Source organism: Rhinolophus hipposideros, assembly GCF_964194185.1.
Source record: "Rhinolophus hipposideros genome assembly, chromosome: 9".
In the NCBI taxonomy this organism is placed as follows: Eukaryota; Metazoa; Chordata; class Mammalia; order Chiroptera; family Rhinolophidae; genus Rhinolophus; species Rhinolophus hipposideros.
Window position 1 is genome coordinate 9,629,748 of NC_138055.1, and position 14,859 is coordinate 9,644,606.

General features: G+C 59.4%; 2 protein-coding genes across 9 annotated transcripts in view; one reads left to right on the forward strand and one right to left on the reverse strand.

The window, feature by feature from the left end:
* Positions 1 to 1,528, forward strand: part of TMPRSS6 (transmembrane serine protease 6) — a 37,409-nt gene extending 35,881 nt beyond the window's left edge. For all 3 annotated transcript variants that reach the window (XM_081059939.1, XM_081059941.1, XM_081059940.1), the window contains 2 exons: positions 76 to 212; positions 741 to 1,528. In XM_081059939.1, coding sequence (XP_080916065.1) covers positions 76 to 212; positions 741 to 899 — 296 coding nt within the window. In that variant the 3' untranslated portion in view covers positions 900 to 1,528. The remainder of the gene's footprint in view (positions 1 to 75; positions 213 to 740) is intronic.
* Positions 1,529 to 4,315: 2,787 nt separating this feature from the next.
* Positions 4,316 to 14,839, reverse strand: KCTD17 (potassium channel tetramerization domain containing 17). 6 transcript variants are annotated; one of them, XM_081060133.1, is made up of 9 exons: positions 14,589 to 14,825; positions 13,307 to 13,415; positions 11,015 to 11,106; positions 9,929 to 10,024; positions 8,055 to 8,180; positions 6,699 to 6,792; positions 6,449 to 6,523; positions 6,006 to 6,095; positions 4,316 to 5,092 (listed from the first exon to the last, which is right to left on the reverse strand). In XM_081060133.1, exons 1-8 carry the CDS (start codon positions 14,796 to 14,798, stop codon positions 6,052 to 6,054), a joined length of 846 nt encoding a protein of 281 aa, XP_080916259.1. In that variant the 5' UTR covers positions 14,799 to 14,825; the 3' UTR covers positions 4,316 to 5,092; positions 6,006 to 6,051. The 6 variants fall into 6 exon arrangements, with proteins under 6 accessions (XP_080916259.1, XP_080916261.1, XP_080916258.1 ...); XM_081060135.1 differs by lacking the exon at positions 6,449 to 6,523 and having other exon boundaries at positions 14,589 to 14,824; XM_081060132.1 differs by lacking the exons at positions 6,006 to 6,095; positions 6,449 to 6,523 and having other exon boundaries at positions 14,589 to 14,824.
* Positions 14,840 to 14,859: the final 20 nt, after the last annotated feature.

A 14,859-nucleotide genomic window follows, 5' to 3' on the forward strand; every position in this document is an offset into this window, starting at 1 on the left:
GAGGGAATAATAGAAGAGCGGGGGCTCCTGCGTACCTCAGATCTTTTCACCTCTGCCCTTGACCCTACGTGGCAGGTCCCACCAGCAATGGTCTGCAGAAGGTGGACGTGCAGCTGATCCCGCAGGACCTGTGCAGTGAGGCCTATCACTACCAGGTGACACCCCGTATGCTGTGTGCCGGCTACCACAAGGGCAAGAAGGATGCCTGCCAGGTGACTTCCGTGGGGCTGGGCGAGAGGGAGAGGGTGACACTGATATCCCCCAGGGCCTGGCCTTTCGCTCACATTAGCTTGCTGCAGCCCCACAGGCTCCCACAAGGTGGGGGTGGCTGTGCCCACTTTACAGATGATGCAACTGAGGCTCGAGGTGGTTGAGAGACTTGCCCCCAGTTGCAGGCCACCAATCAGAAGAGACCCATGGCGGTCTGAGGCTCAAACCCAGTTCTTTTCCTTGTTCCTTGCCCACCGCGAAGCGCTTTGCTCGGGGTGACACAGTAGAAAGGACTAGAAGAAGCCCGCAGAACGAGGCAGAGGTGGATGGAGCATGGGGACACACATCCTCAGTCCCAGGACAGCCAGGACCCGCTGGAGGCCCGGCCAAGCTGCAGGGGAAGCAGAGGCTTCCAAAGGCGATGTGACTTGCTTGCTGTCACTCAGAAAGCCCCCAACAGTCAGAAGCCTCGCCTGGAGGGGGAGTCCCCTTACCCTGATGCGGCCTTGTCCCTCCTCTCCCCTTTTCAGGGTGACTCCGGCGGTCCACTGGTGTGCAGGGAGCCCAGTGGCCGCTGGTTCCTGGCGGGCCTGGTCAGCTGGGGCCTGGGCTGCGGCCGGCCCAACTACTTTGGCGTCTACACCCGCATCACCGGTGTGATTGGCTGGATCCAGCAGGTGCTGACCTGAGGCGTTCCCACCAGCGGAGTAGGGCCCACCTCCCAGACTCAGTGCTCAGGGCAGCCACCAGGGGAAGAAGGATTCTGGGGCGGGAGGGCCCTTTGGAAGCAGGAGGTGGCGTCCCCTCCCCCAGCCTGCTCCCTGACACCGCCCGGAGAGGCACAAGGCGGGAGTAGGGCCCTTAGCTGGTGGTCCAGACTTCCCTGGAGGACCCGGATGGTCACCAGGCCCAGCTGGTGGGTTCATACCCAGCCTGTCACCTCCTCATTCCCTCTCCTCTTTCCCTTTCCTCCACTGCTGACTTTGGGGGGAAATGGTTCAGCAGCAAAAATGCACTTCCAGGTCCCAGCAGGAGTGTCTGAGTCCCTCACGCCCACCCCTAATGCAGTATGGGCTGTCCGGGCAGCACCCTCTCCAGAGGTCCGATTCCAGCCTGTGAAGCCCCCAGCCTAACTTGAAGGGGGTGGGGGTGGGGTGCTCAGAACACTGGAGATAGCCAAGTGGGCCAGCTGCCACCATGAGCCAAAGGGTGGGGTGCTCGGGGGTCCAGGGTCCTCACCTCACCCCTACCTGCCCCCCAGGCTTCTCTCCCCTGGAGGTGAGTTCAGCTACCCTGTGGAATAAAGCCGTCTGATCCAAGACCCTGCTCTGGGGATTGAATGGGGCCCTGGGCACCAACCCTAGTCCCAGGAGCAACCCCAGGAAGGCGGTAGTTTGGTGACCCTCAGGTCAGAGTGAGGGAGGGGACAAGTGATGGGCTCCTTCTGGAACCCTGAGAGGAAACGGGGGCTCAGAAAGGCTCACAAACACCCCCATGAACACAGCAGGGGTTCGGACAGGAGCCTCATGCAGAAGTCCTGTCTCCTGGCTCCAGTGACCACTTCCCCCACCAGCGTGACACTCACCCCCTTTGCCCTCTTGGAGTCATTCATTTGGCAAGCATCTCCCAGGTTCCTTCTGTGTGCCAGGTACTGTGCTGAGGCCACAGACACGCACAGAATTTGGTTCCTGATCTCAGGGGTTAGGGATGACAATCCAGTGTGAAGAGGCTTTGGGATAGCCTCTAACTTGGGAAGTCAGAGGAGGCTGCCTGGAGGAGGTGCGACTTGAGTTGGGCTTCCAAGGTAGCCAAGGTCATTCCAACTAGGGGCACAGCATGTGCCAAGGTATAGAGTTCCAAAAGAACGTGGCATATTAGGGAACAGTAAGCTGTTTTTAGTTAAAGAGAGGTTGAGTGGGGGAGGATTAAAGAGGAATTGGAGAAGGACAAACTGAGCTCAGATGACAAAGAGCTTGGAGTTGAGCTAAGGACTTGACCTCGGTGCCCTGGGGAGCCATGGAAGGCTCTATAGCAGGGGAGTGACACACAAGGAGATGCACATTCTTTTCTTTTGTTAAAGATTTTATTGGGGAAGGGAACAGGACTTTATTGGGGAACGGTGTGTACTTCCAGGACTTTTTTTGCAAGTCAAGTTGTCCTTTCAGTCTTAGTTGTGGAGGGTGCTGTTCAGCTTCAAGTTGTTGTCCTTTCAGTCTTAGTTGTGGAGGGCGCAGCTCAGTTCCAAGTCCAGTTGCCGTTGCTAGTTGCAGGGGGCACAGCCCACCATCCCTTGCGGGAGTCGAACCGGCAACCTTGTGTTGAGAGGATGCGCTCCAACCAACTGAGCCATCAGGGAGCTCAGCGGCAGCTCAGCTCAAGGTGCCATGTTCAATTTTAGTTTCAGGGGGCACAGCCCACCATCCCTTGTGGGACTGAAGGAGTTGAACTGGCAACCTTGTGGTTGAGAGCCCACGGGCCCATGTGGGAATTGAACCTGCAGCCTTTGGAGTTAGGAGCACGGAGCTCCAACCACCTGAGCCACCAGGCCTGCCCTAGATGCACATTTTCAAACCACCACCGGCACCAGTGTGGAGGGACTGGGAAGCAGAGGCTGGTGAGGAGGTCACTGCCCAACTCCAGGCAGGAGCATGGGGCCTGCACTGAGAAGAGCAGTGGGGATGGACGTGGGATGGAAGGACCCTCATTATCCACCAAGTGCCTCAGTGGATGGGGTAGGGTGAGGGAGGAGTCACCCAGGACCACTCCCAGGGGTCTGGCCTGAGCAGCTGGCCAGTGGAGGACCTACTGCCTGAGCTGGAGCACCTCGGGAGGGAAAGGCTGTGGGAAGATGTCGTGAACTTGGGGTGCCTGTCATGAACTTGGAGGGAGGTGTCCAGGAGGCAGGTGGCGCTTGAGAGGATTGGAGGGGTTTCAGAGCCACCACCTATGGAAGGCGACAGAGGAGACTGAGGAGGTTGGGGAGACAGACACCGCAGAGGGGCCCAGAGTAGGAGGCTGGAGGGGAGGGGAACTGACAGGGGTGGAGTCTTAGCACCCAAAGCCTGAGTCGGGAGCCATGGGGCCAGGCCCCGGGTCACTGGTGCAGTGGTGGAGGTGACAAAGAGGGAAGTCAAGTGTGGACAAGCCTTTCCTGAAGCCTAACTGAGAGGGAAGGAAAGGGAAGCCTCAGAGACCTAGACTTGAGGGAGTTTTAAAGATGGAGCTGCTACATGTGGCAGCGGGACACAAAAAGTGAGGTCAGCTTCAGCAAGCAGAGTAACCCAAGGGGAAGTAGTGAGGCCCCCAGACTGCTGAGTGGGTGGGGGAGCCTCGCCTGGCCCTGGGGAGGGCCTCTGCCTAGGGGACCACTGCTTTGCAGGGGGTGTCCCCCAGCAGTGCTAAACTAAGCAAGGTGGACAGTCAGCAGGACTAGGGAGGGGAAGGAACTGGCCAGGTGGGGTGGGGACAGAGTCCTGGCTGGGTAGGAAAGAGAAGCCCGGGTCCAGGACACTCTGACAGAAGGCGGCGTGGGTACCTGGGTGTTCTTATTTCCTGGGACCTGGGGCAGAGGGTGGAGAAACAGGGAGGGGTGGAGGTGACCAAAGGTGTCACGGCAGGAAGCAGAGATGTCCTGGGGGTTAGGATGGAACAGTAGGGGCCTCGGGCAGCACACGATGAAGCCAGCAAGCAGAGAACAGTCTGAACAGTGGGCTGAGTCTGGGAAGCGGGATGGCAGAGAGCCGGGCTTGGGAGGCCCCGGCTGCCCGGAGGCAGGAAGAGACTTGCATGACTCTAAGAGCTGGGCCTTGGACGTCAACCGGTCCAACCCCTCACTTTATAGACGACACTGAGGCCCAGAGAGGGGTAGGCACTTGCCCAAATTCCCCCAGCAAGGCAAAACTGGTTATCTTCAGTGTCTGGCCACTGGGCAGAGGATCCAGCCATCACGCCTGCCCCCTACACACTTAGGAGAGTGACAACAGGGCAGAGTCCCCGGGCTTTAGGAAAAGGCCCCGTTACCTTTGGGTCGTCTACCCTACCTTGAGTTTAGCCCCTATCCTCAAAAGTGACCCAGAGAAAGAGAGGGAGACGGCCAGCCTGGCTGTTTCTTCAGGTTTTATTACACGGTGGGGTCATGGGGTCGGACACAGCTGAGAAGTCCAGCCAGGAAGTCATAAACGCAGGAGGTCCCCTGGGCAGAGGAGGTGTCCCCCTCTCCCTCATCACCAGTTCCTGAGTAGTCCCACTGTCCCTGCTGGGCCCCTGCCTGCCTCCTTCTGGCCAGGGCACTCTGCCCCAGCAGTCCAGGTGAAGGCCCAGTACCCCCCCTCCTTCCGACAGAGCCAACCCCACCCCCTTCACCCCCCACCCATACCCGAATCTCATCTGGAGCTAAGCAGGTCCCTCCCCCTTGAGGGAAGGGTGAAGGGGGGTGTGCCCAGGGTGTGGCGCTTACACTCCTCGAGGGAGGGCTTTCTGAGACCCTGCTCCTCTAAGATGGAGCCTCACAACAACCCTGTGAGGTAGGTGAGGGAGACTAAGGCTCAAGGAGGTGATGTGACGGGGTCAGGAGGGATTGTATCCGCCATGCAGCTAGGGGTCTTGGGGGAGGGGACATAGGGGCCGGGAAGACACAGCTGGACAGAGCCACACTTTGGCCACAGGCAGGTGGCTCTGCCCAGGGGTCCCAGGGCCCACCCCGGAGGCAGAGGCAGGTCACAGCCCCGCAGGTGTAGACAGAGGTGGCAGCGGGAAGAGAGCTTCCTCCACCTTGAGGTGGGGGCCCACCCCGTGGTACAAAAATAAAGGACTTCAGATCGGAACCCCAAGTCCCTGGAGGTGATCTGGGGCCTCACATCCGGGTGCCTCTGGCTTGTAACAGCTAGAAAACAAGAGGGGAAGGGGCAGGGGGACGGGGTGGGGTGGTCAAAACACCGGGAGGGGGATGAGGGGGTCGGGGCCAGTGAGGAGGGGGTGATGTGGGGCCAGGAGAGGGTAGAGAGGAGATTGAAATGGAGGAAGGGAAGGGTGGGGGAGACAGGGAGAGAGAAAGAGGTAGGTGAGTCACAGGGTCCCTTCTGGGAGGAGGGAGAGGGGCTGAGGCCCAGAGAAGGTGGACTCAGAACCCAGGAGGAAGGGGAGCAGGAAGGAGACCCAGCTTGCCTGTCACAGAGCCCATTGCCCCATCCTGGGTTGGGTGGTGGCTGCCTAGTAGGCCAGATTCTGTCAAGACTCTGGCCTGGAGATAGGGGTGGGGGTCAAGGCCAAGAGAGGCAGGTCAGAGACAGCAGCTATCTGTTCCCATTTTAGAGGCAACTAACATTTTAGAAAGGGACAGTGACTTGCCCAAGGTCACACAGCAGGCAGACAAGATGGAGTGGGTTGTAGGCACTCAGCCAGGGCTTTTCCTGCACCACCCCCATCCTTAGCCGGCTCCGGCCCACTGTTATAGACCAAGGGAATCCAAGTATGGCCTGTCCTTTCCACCCCACAGAAACAGGGAACCCAGTGCCATGAGGCTGTGATGCAGGAACTCCTATGTGTCGGGGTGAGGCCAAGGTATCTGGCTCATCTCCCTCCCCTCCTTCCCAGCCCAGCTCTGGTGCTGACGGGCAGGTAGGAGTTTCCGCCCCCCAACTTTCTTCTCCTCTCAGAGCCTCACACCCAAGGCCAAGATAGGCTGAGAAACTGGTGAGGGGAGAAAATCGGCCGAAACTTTGGTCCAAGTCCAAGGAACAAGAGATGAGTACCCTCCTGGCTTCCGCCCCTCCCTCCAGCTCTGCCAAGCTACAAACCAGGGATGGCAGCTCTGGGGGCGAGCGAGGGGCCGAGGAGAGGCCCTCATTGTAAGCGCAGCCTCAGGTCTGAGGGGTGCAGACAGGAACCTGCAAGGAGGAAACGTGAGGAGGAGGCGAGGAGGTGAGGTGCCGGGGTGGGGTGGCCCAGCCTCAGAGGTGCCCGGCGGGGCCGGTGGGCCCCGAGGAGGTGCAGGGACACCCCGCCTCCCCAGGCCGGGAGGCAGGAGCTGCCAGAAGGGGTGCAGGAGGCGGCAGGCAGGATGCTCTGAGATGCAGGGCCGGGGCGCCCGGGTGGAGGGCACGGGGGACTGGGAGCAGGGTGGCCCCGGGATGGAGGTGTGAGCAGGCAGAGAGAAAGCCCGGACAGGGGCAGAGAGGGAAGAGGCAGGGTGCAGATGAGATCCAGGAGGAAGAAGAGGTGCATGAAGATGAGGCAGGACCTCCAGCGGGAAGCGGAGGAGGAGCAGGCGGTGGTGGGAGGGAGAAAAGGTTAGCGGGATCCTGAGATGACTGGGCTGCAAAGAGAAAGTGAGAGAAGGGATGGTTATGCAGGTGAGGCGCCAGGCAGGCGGCGGAGCTGACCCTGGCGGCCCGCCCCCCAGCAGCCCCCGGCCCCCCGGGGTCTGCGGCTGGCTCCAGCAGGGGCTCCGGCTTGCATGAGCAATCATTCTCCTTGGGGGTTGGCTGCACCTTTCTCCTGTGTATCTGCCTCCACCTGCACCTGTTCCACCTCCACCTCCTCCTGCTCCTGCTGCTGCTCCTCCTCCAGCTGCTCCTCCGTGCTCTGTGAACCAGCGGCGGACCCAGGGAAGAAAGAGTGGAGAACTAACGAGGGGGCCTGCGGGCGGCTGTCCCCACGGGCCCCAGCTCCGGGCGGGCGGGCGGCCTAGATGAAGAGGGGCCTAGCAGAGGGAAGGGCTACCGCCAGTGTCCCTTGGCAAGCCTGGGATGGGCCTGGAGAAACCAGCAGGGTGGGCCCTGCTGGGATGTTCACAGGGCAGGCTGGGTGAGGGGGGGAAGGGGACCGGGCTGGGTATGCGGCTGGGTCCCTGGAGGGGTACCTGGGAAGGCCTCAGTTTAGGAGGGCTGATGAGAGTCGGAATGAGGTCAGGGGAGATGCCACTCCTGAGGCTTTGGCCCACAGAGGCAGAAGCAGCAGGTTTACTCTCCACCCTTCCAAGGCAGTGCCAGGCACTGGCCCCGATGGGGGTGGGTGGGCAGGGGAAGTCACAGGACGTAGAGACAGACAGACAGGAAGCCAGAGATTATATGTTTCCAATGCACAGGGATAGGCCCCAGAAGAAATGGTCTCCCTTCTTCCCAGCCTGGCTTGCTGCCTGTTCCACTGGCCCTAGAGAAGGCCCTTGAGGTTTCCAAACAGCTCTGGGTCCAGGGTGGACCTCTGCTCAGGCCCCTCCCCACTGCCAGCTGAAGCTGCCTCACAGGCCAGGGTGGAAACCCAGGGCTGGACCCCACAGGGCTCCTGACCCCTCTCCTGTGGAGTGCCGGAGAAGGGGGCCTGGGAAAGGCGCGGGATTACCACATCTGACTTCCCCGCCCCAGCCCAGGCCCACTAGGGACATTTGCCCGCCCCTGGGAATAAAATGGCAATTTGGATCCCAGAAGTTCCAAGTCCGACGGCACCAGAGAGGACATGGTACATCCTGCTCACTTCTCAGAGAACACAAGAGGGGACGGGACTTGTCCAGGGTCACACAGAGCAGGCACGCCATGCCCAGACTCCTACTCCAGAGCACCCCCTCGTACCACGCTGCTCCGTGGCCACCATGTGACTACCATTCAAGTGGCATCTAAGTCACTGTTGCTGCTCTCTCGGGATGGTCCTATCTCACTGCTCCCCCAGCCTGGGCCTGAGTAACTGGCATGAGCAGACAGGACCTTGGGTGGCATGGGATGGATGGCATTGGCTGTGACCAGGAGTTATGCGTGTGCAGCAGGAGGGAGAGAGAAGCAGGGATGGCTAGGCGGATGGCAGGGAGGAAAGGGAGGAAAAGGGAGGAGGCTGAGTGAGGTTGGGGGGCTCACCTTGGTTTTGCGGCTCGAGTCGGAGCTCAGCCCGTGTGGGGAGCTGTGGAGCTCCTTAGACACCACACACAGGAACTCCGCCTGGTCCTCGCTGCCGTAGTTGTAGGAGGAGCCAATATTCACCAGCTGGAGGGAAGGTGCACGGGGAGAAAGATGATAGGTCGGGGTTGGGGGACAGTGGGGAGGGAAGAGGTAGACATCAGTACTTGTCAAGATACCAGCTTGTGTCCTGATCTGGCTCATCGCTGGGTTTCTAGAGGATACCACTCGGGGGCTGAAAGTCAGTCTCCTCCCCTTCCCCTACCGACACCTCTGGGGTTATTTCCAGAGCAGCTTCCACACCTGCCTTGGCTGGGCCTGTTCCCTGGAAGGCGGCAGTATCACTACTGCTCTTCTTAACCCTCATCCCCACCCCAGCCCAGATCTAGCAGGCCACTTCCTAAAAGCAGGAGGCCTGTAATGGGCAGGCTGTCACCTTCTGTCCCAGAGGTGCTTGAAGCAACCCTAGAACCAGGTTGGCATGGTGGAGCCCCAGAGAATATTCTGTTCATTCTTAAAAGCAGAAGTAGAACAGGTCACCCACTTCTCAGGTCAGAGGGCAAATGACCAGTGGCCCCTGACCTACTGGCTCGGCTTCAGAGAATCCATGCAATTGCCAGACTCTCGGGTAGGCTCTCAAAGGTGGCCCCACCTACGTTCTGAGGTCCCTAGAATAACCACACCCACAAGAGGCCCCCTGTGGTTGATAAAGGCCCTGCACAAGACGAATTTCACTCAGCCCTCAGGGACCCTCATTCAGCAGCAGAGAGAAAAACATCAGCCACTTTGGCAGAGGAGGCTTGGAGAGGTGGTAACCTGTTGGAAGTTCCACAGCCAGGAAGAATGGGATAGGAGTTAGAATCTGGGATCCCGAGGTGTCCCTGGGGTCTCACAGACTTAAATACTTCTAATTATTTGCATGATGTCAGCTCATTCCAATGTCTAGAGTCCTGCCCTGGGCTAGAGACTTTATCAGTGATCCTTCTAGTCCCACAAAACATAAGGAAACTGAGGCCCAGAGCAGAGTCCTGACTTGCTCAGGATCACATGGCAGGTCACTGTGAGGCCTAGATGTGAATTGGGCCTCTGACTCCTGGACAGGGGCCCCTTCCTCCACATTGCCCAGCCTCCTCCCTTCTTCAACCTCCATGTGCAAGGGAACGTGGGTGGGTGTGGATAGAGGCCTAGCCAAACCCTTCTCCTCCTCTAAGGGCAAATTTGACCTCAGGTTAACTCGCTGGCTCTGTTCCTCTGGAAACCTGAGACAGGTGAGACATCAGCTGTATTACTAAGGCAACAGCGCTTACACTAAAAACTCCTCCTGAGGGGTAACCTGCATCTGGATTGGGAGGAACTAGAGGGCACTACAAGGGAAGTCGCTACTCTGGGCTTCCCTGAATGTGGCAATGTCTGTACCTCGACATGTGCCTTGCGAGGACCCTGGAAGCTGTGCCTGTGGAATTGTTCCAGGAGCTGTTGACCCAAGGTGGACTCCACTCACCTGTGTGGATCTTGACTCCTTGTACCTGAGTGGTCACTTGGGGGCCAAAGAGTCACTCATACTACCGTCTAGACCGCCACCCGGGTACTGTGAGGACGCCCACGAGGAGGACGTCCAGAGCTGCCCTGCGGCGAAAGGGGCTTCTATCCTCCCTCCATCTTGGTCAGTCTGCCGCCAAGCGTGGCCTTGTCCAACCCTGTTCAGTTTGACTTAAGAAGACCCCCTGGGTGGGGGCGGCAGTGGGGAACCTAAGGCTGGGGCTGCAGGAAGGGAGGGGCCTGCTTTGCCCGGAGACTGGGAGGTCCCAGGTGTGGCCCCCAGGAGCCCCGCCCACCTGCTCAAAGCGCCAGCCGTCAGACATGGTGGAGACCATCTGCGTGAGCTCTTCCTCCTGACACTGCAGCACACGGTACACATGCTTGGGCGGGACCTGCGGGCAGAGGGGAGGTGTGGGAGCCACGGGCACCCCAGCAGGGAGACGAGCACCTGCCTTCCCCCCAGCTTCTTTTGTCCCCCCCATGCCACATACCCCTAGACGGAGAGAAGGAGGGGAGCGGGCAGGGTGGGAAGACAGGAGTCATGTTCTGAGACAGGAGCTACGTGCGGAGCACTTGACAGTCACGATCTCACTCTCCCCACTCTATGAGTTATGTGATTTTCACGGAGGCTCAGAGGGGGTTAGGTACTTGCCCAAGGTCACCCAGCCTAAGAGTGGCAGAACCAGAACTGAAACACAGGTGATACAAGAGGGAAGGGAGCGGCTTGGGGGACATGCTGGGTCACTAATTGAGGCAGGCCCTCCAGGAGACATGGAGCCTCCCCCCTTCAATGTGGGGCTAGGAGATGGTGCCTCACTACCTGTCCCTTACCCACCACCTCTCCCCAGTGGTAAGCTGAGAATCATTCCAGCTCTTCCTACAGACTGGTCACGGAGGCCCAGGGTCCAAGCTCAGGAATGCCAGCTCCAGTAACTTGTGCTGTGCCCACCAGGGGACTGCCTGATCTCACAAAATAGACAATTCACTAACCCTGCACTGACCCTGGCAGGCCCCTCTATACCCACCCATGGACCCCGTTTTGCCTGTGAGGAAGGGAAGGGTGGGCCATTCTCAGCACCCCTGTATTCCACAAGGAGAAATCAAGATCAAGAGAGCAACGTGCTTGGCCCAAGTTCACACAGTGAACAGATCCAAGGCAGGGATAGAACCAGTGTCCATCTCCCAGGCTGGGCTTTGCTGGGCGGTCTGGGGGCTGGACAACCACCCCTCCCCTTATAGGATAGCTCAGCCTCCCCAAGGAAAACACTGTTCCTCTTCTGCCAACCTTTCTCCCACCTCCAGCGCTCTCTGCCCACCTCCCTCTTGCCACCACCCCCTGCTCTGGCCACAGATGCTGCCCTGCTGCTCCCCTGCTCCCTGACCTGCGTGACGGTGTAGTCCTTCTCCTCCATCCGGTCTTTGATGATGCGGATCAGCGGGCCGATGTTGTAGAACTCCGCTTCTTCCAGGACCCCTGGCATACAGAGCCGCCCCCAGGTCACGCCCACTGTCCCCAGGCCTTGTTCTCCCCTTATCCCCTCCACCTCCAAACCCGCCTTCCTGCTCCAGTCACACAAGGTGACTCTGAGCTCAGGGGTCAAGCAAAGGGGATATTTCTTTCCTTGGATCCCACACTCCTTGTGGAAGGGGCGAGATGCCGCCATTCAGGGGTCCAACATTCTGCTGTATAGAGCATGGTGACCAAGGGGCGCCTGCCTCTCCCCTAATTGGGGGCTGCCTTAAGGCTCGTTGGGACTGGGCCCTAGGACGCCACAATGAGAAGGGCTCTGGTTGACCCCCTATTTCATGTTCCCATTTGTGAAGCACATGCCAAGTGCCAGGCACTGTGCTAGGCATTTTCCATTCTTTATTGCAGTGAATTCTCAGAAATAGAAGTAGGTGCTTCGTCGCCCCCATTGAACAAATGGGGAAACTGAGGGCCAGAAAGAGAAGCAGCTTGTCCAAGACCCCACAGCCAACAAGCAGTAGAGCCTGGGATTCAAACTCAAGGTCCTGACTTCACAGCCCGCTAGAAATGCATAATCCTTGTGCATGAGTGCAAAACCCCTCCTGTGCTCAGCACAAGCCCCGAGGACATGGGGCAAGCAGGCATTATCATCCCCATACAGTTAAGGGAACTGAGTCTTAGAGACTAAGCGAGCTACCTCTCCAGTGAAGTGGCGTGACCCAGACCTGTGGACTCCCCAAAGCTCCTTCAGGGCAAGGACCCTTCTGAGCATTTCCAGAATTGGCCTCTGGGCTCCCTGGGGACAGGGCCCATGTCTGATCTACCCTGTTATCCCTGGTGCCCATACAAAGCAGGGAGTCAGTACTGCTGCTGCCTGAGTGTCCCTTGTGGAGCCCTGCAGATGACAAACAACTAACATTGCGTCACTGGTCCTCGATGCCAGCTACTGCACTACGTGACGCTTGTGTATTAGCTCCTTTATCCACACAGCAGCTCAGAAAGGTGGGTGCTGGTGGAACCCCATTTCACAGATGTGGGCCTAAAGGCACAGAGGGATAAGTTACCAGTTCCCGGTATCACACAGCTGTATAGTAAGTCTCCTCCCAGGTCCCCCAAACCCCCTGAACGGGGGCCCTAGCCCTGTCTGAAGGTGCTAGGAGTGGCAGGCATGGAGAAACCCAGAACCTGTAGACAGTTATTGTCTGTGATGCAACTGAAGTGTTTACCTTCCCTTACCAAGGGACCTGCTTGAGGTACCTGTGCCCCCGGAGGGGCTGCCGCAGAAGCTGTGGGCCCTGCTGAACCGGTACCTATAGTGGGCTCTGATTGTGAAGTCCTGGCCCACTGGGGAGCCACTCGGGAGACTTTAGGACTCAGTGAGGAGGGATGGGCTATGCTAGACACCCACAGGGCACAAGCGTTGGGACTTAAGACATGTGTTGTCGCAAAATATGCTTTCCCCAGTCTACGTCACCATTCCCATTTTACATACATGAGGAGACACAGAAAGGAAAAGTGCTATATTCAAGCTGGCCTGGCCAGGTCAGCTGACCCAGGCCCAGGCTCACACCCTGTGCCACAAGGAAGAGTTGATTTGGCACTAACTGAAGTCCTTGCCCTGGCTGGTGCTCTGCCAAGAGGCCACTCCCTCAGGCATGGCTTCCCCACCATCTGCTGGGCCCAGAAGTGGGCATCTACAGAACCTCAGCCACCCAGGCCTGGGAGAAGGAAACCCTCTCTGGGGAGCAGGCTCCCTCCTTGCCCACCTCCACCCACAACCAGTACTGTACCGCAGAGACTGCTGGATTTCTGGAAGACCTACCTGTTCCACCCACCTAGCTGACTGCATCTGAGATGCTGGATAACCCTGCCCAGCTCCACTCCATTCACACCTGACTTCCCAGGAGGCCAGGAGAAAGGGCATCACTGCCCACAATGGAGGCTGCCGGTCTCCCTGGCTCCCTCTAACCTCTGCCTGTGGATTTCTGTCACCTTCCCAATAGCACCCAGTGAAAGCTTGGGCCAGTCAGCTTGGCAGAGTCCCTAGGCTCAATCTGGGCAGAGGCTTTGGGATTCAGCCCTACCAGGGATGAGAACAGGCCCCTCCTGGCTGGGAGAAATGGCTGTAGACCTGCGCAGAAAGTCTGGCACGCTGCAGAAGGCAGGGCTACAACGTGGGCCCGGCCAGCCCCCTGGACCAGCTCACCCTCCTCAGCCATGTCCTTGTCCAGCACCAGCTTGCCATGCCGCAGGAAGTTCAGGATAGGCCCGAAGTAGGTGGGGTCACGGTCAATGAGGTAGGCCCCCGTCTCATCCTGCGGAGGTGAGGGGAACAGGCTATGAGAGGAGAAGAGCGGGGCCTTCTCCTGCCCACCCTTCATTTCAGGCTAGGTAAAGGATTGGAGGGAGGGAGGATTGAGTCTGTTCTTCCCTGGAATGAAGTGGCATGATGGAGCAAAAGGTCTTTGGGGTCGGATACACCTAGGTGCGAATCCCGCCTCTGCCTTTGCCTGACTGTGTAAACGTAGGCCAGTGATTTGGCCCGTCTGAGCCTCACTCCTCTCCCCTATAACTAGGGGGTCACTGTAGCATCCAGAGAGGTCTCAGTGGCACCTGACGCAAAGCAGGGCTCAGTGAGTGCTCCTCTTCGAGGTTGTCCCCCTGAAGCCAGCCCTACTGTCTCCACCAGCTCCCCAGTCACCCTGGGGGTTTTCAAAGGAGCCGCTCTCATTGGACACCCTCAGCCTGCAGGGAGGCAGGGCGGGCAGCTGCACAGCTCTACAGAGAGAAAAGGGAGCATCAAGAGGTGAGGGGACTTGCCCAAGGTCACGGCATCAGATGGTCAGGGAATGCGGGGAAGAGGGCCTTAGGAGTCATCTCCAGACCAGACTCCTCTAGTTACAGGCAGGAGGCTGAGCCTGGGGCAGGGACGAGTCGGACCTAAGGTCATGCAGGCGGATTACAGCAGAGCCGGGTGGGACCCCAGGCCTGGTGCCTGCCGGGCCAGCACTCCTCCCAGATGAAGCCCAGCTCAGAAGGCACCCTGGGCTTTCTCCACCCAGCTCCCTGCACAGCCAGGCCACCTACACCCCACAGGGCAGGGAGAAGCAGCCTCAGCCCCTCCTTCCCCAGTGCAGGAGTCCCGTTTGGGAAGGACCGAAGGTCCTACGTGTCTGTCTGTCCCCACAGCCCCAAAGGAAGTGGGAAGAGTCCGATCTGACCCACCAGCCCCCTGGGGTGGGAGCCCAGGGCAGCACTCCGGAGCTCCAAATGGCTGCGGCCTGGCGTTGTCCCGTTGCCAAGGCAATGGACACATTCCTCACTCTCAGATTCACTTCCTCCTCCCCTCCCGCAGCCAGTTCTTCCCGCCTCCGGTTCTTTGGAAATCAAACCAGCTGGGCTCCCAGCCCGGAGCGCGGGCCAGGCCGAGCAGCCCCGATCCCAGAGAACTGAAGACCCCCCCGGGCCGCCCACCCCGCGGGCCTCACCCGGTCCGACTGCAGCTCTTCCCCCTGGCACAGGCGGCTGAGGAAGGACTTCTGCTCCCGGCACAGCGTCTGCCGGGTGGTCAGGAACACCGTGCCCCCCACGTTGAGCCGCACCCACTTGCCCCAGCCGCCCGCAGCGCGGCCGCCCGCCCCCGCCGGCGGCGCTCCCTCACCGGCCTCCATCCTCATAGCTGGCCCGGGCGTTTGCATCCCCGGGGATCCCGGCGGCTGGAGGCGGGCAGGTACTGTGCGCGGGGCACGCCGGGAGTTG

Bases quoted from the DNA above. Each gene is read 5' to 3' on its own strand.
- KCTD17 (XM_081060131.1), bottom strand. From the start codon at position 14,798: ATGCAAACGCCCGGGCCAGCTATGAGGATGGAGGCCGGTGAGGGAGCG. The intron at 13,416-14,588 runs GTGAGGCCCGCG...TCACCTCCGCAG, and splicing joins AAGAGCTGCAGTCGGACCGG to GATGAGACGGGGGCCTACCT. The intron at 8,181-9,928 runs GTGGGCGGGGCT...CCTTCCCTCCAG, and splicing joins ACGGCTGGCGCTTTGAGCAG to CTGGTGAATATTGGCTCCTC.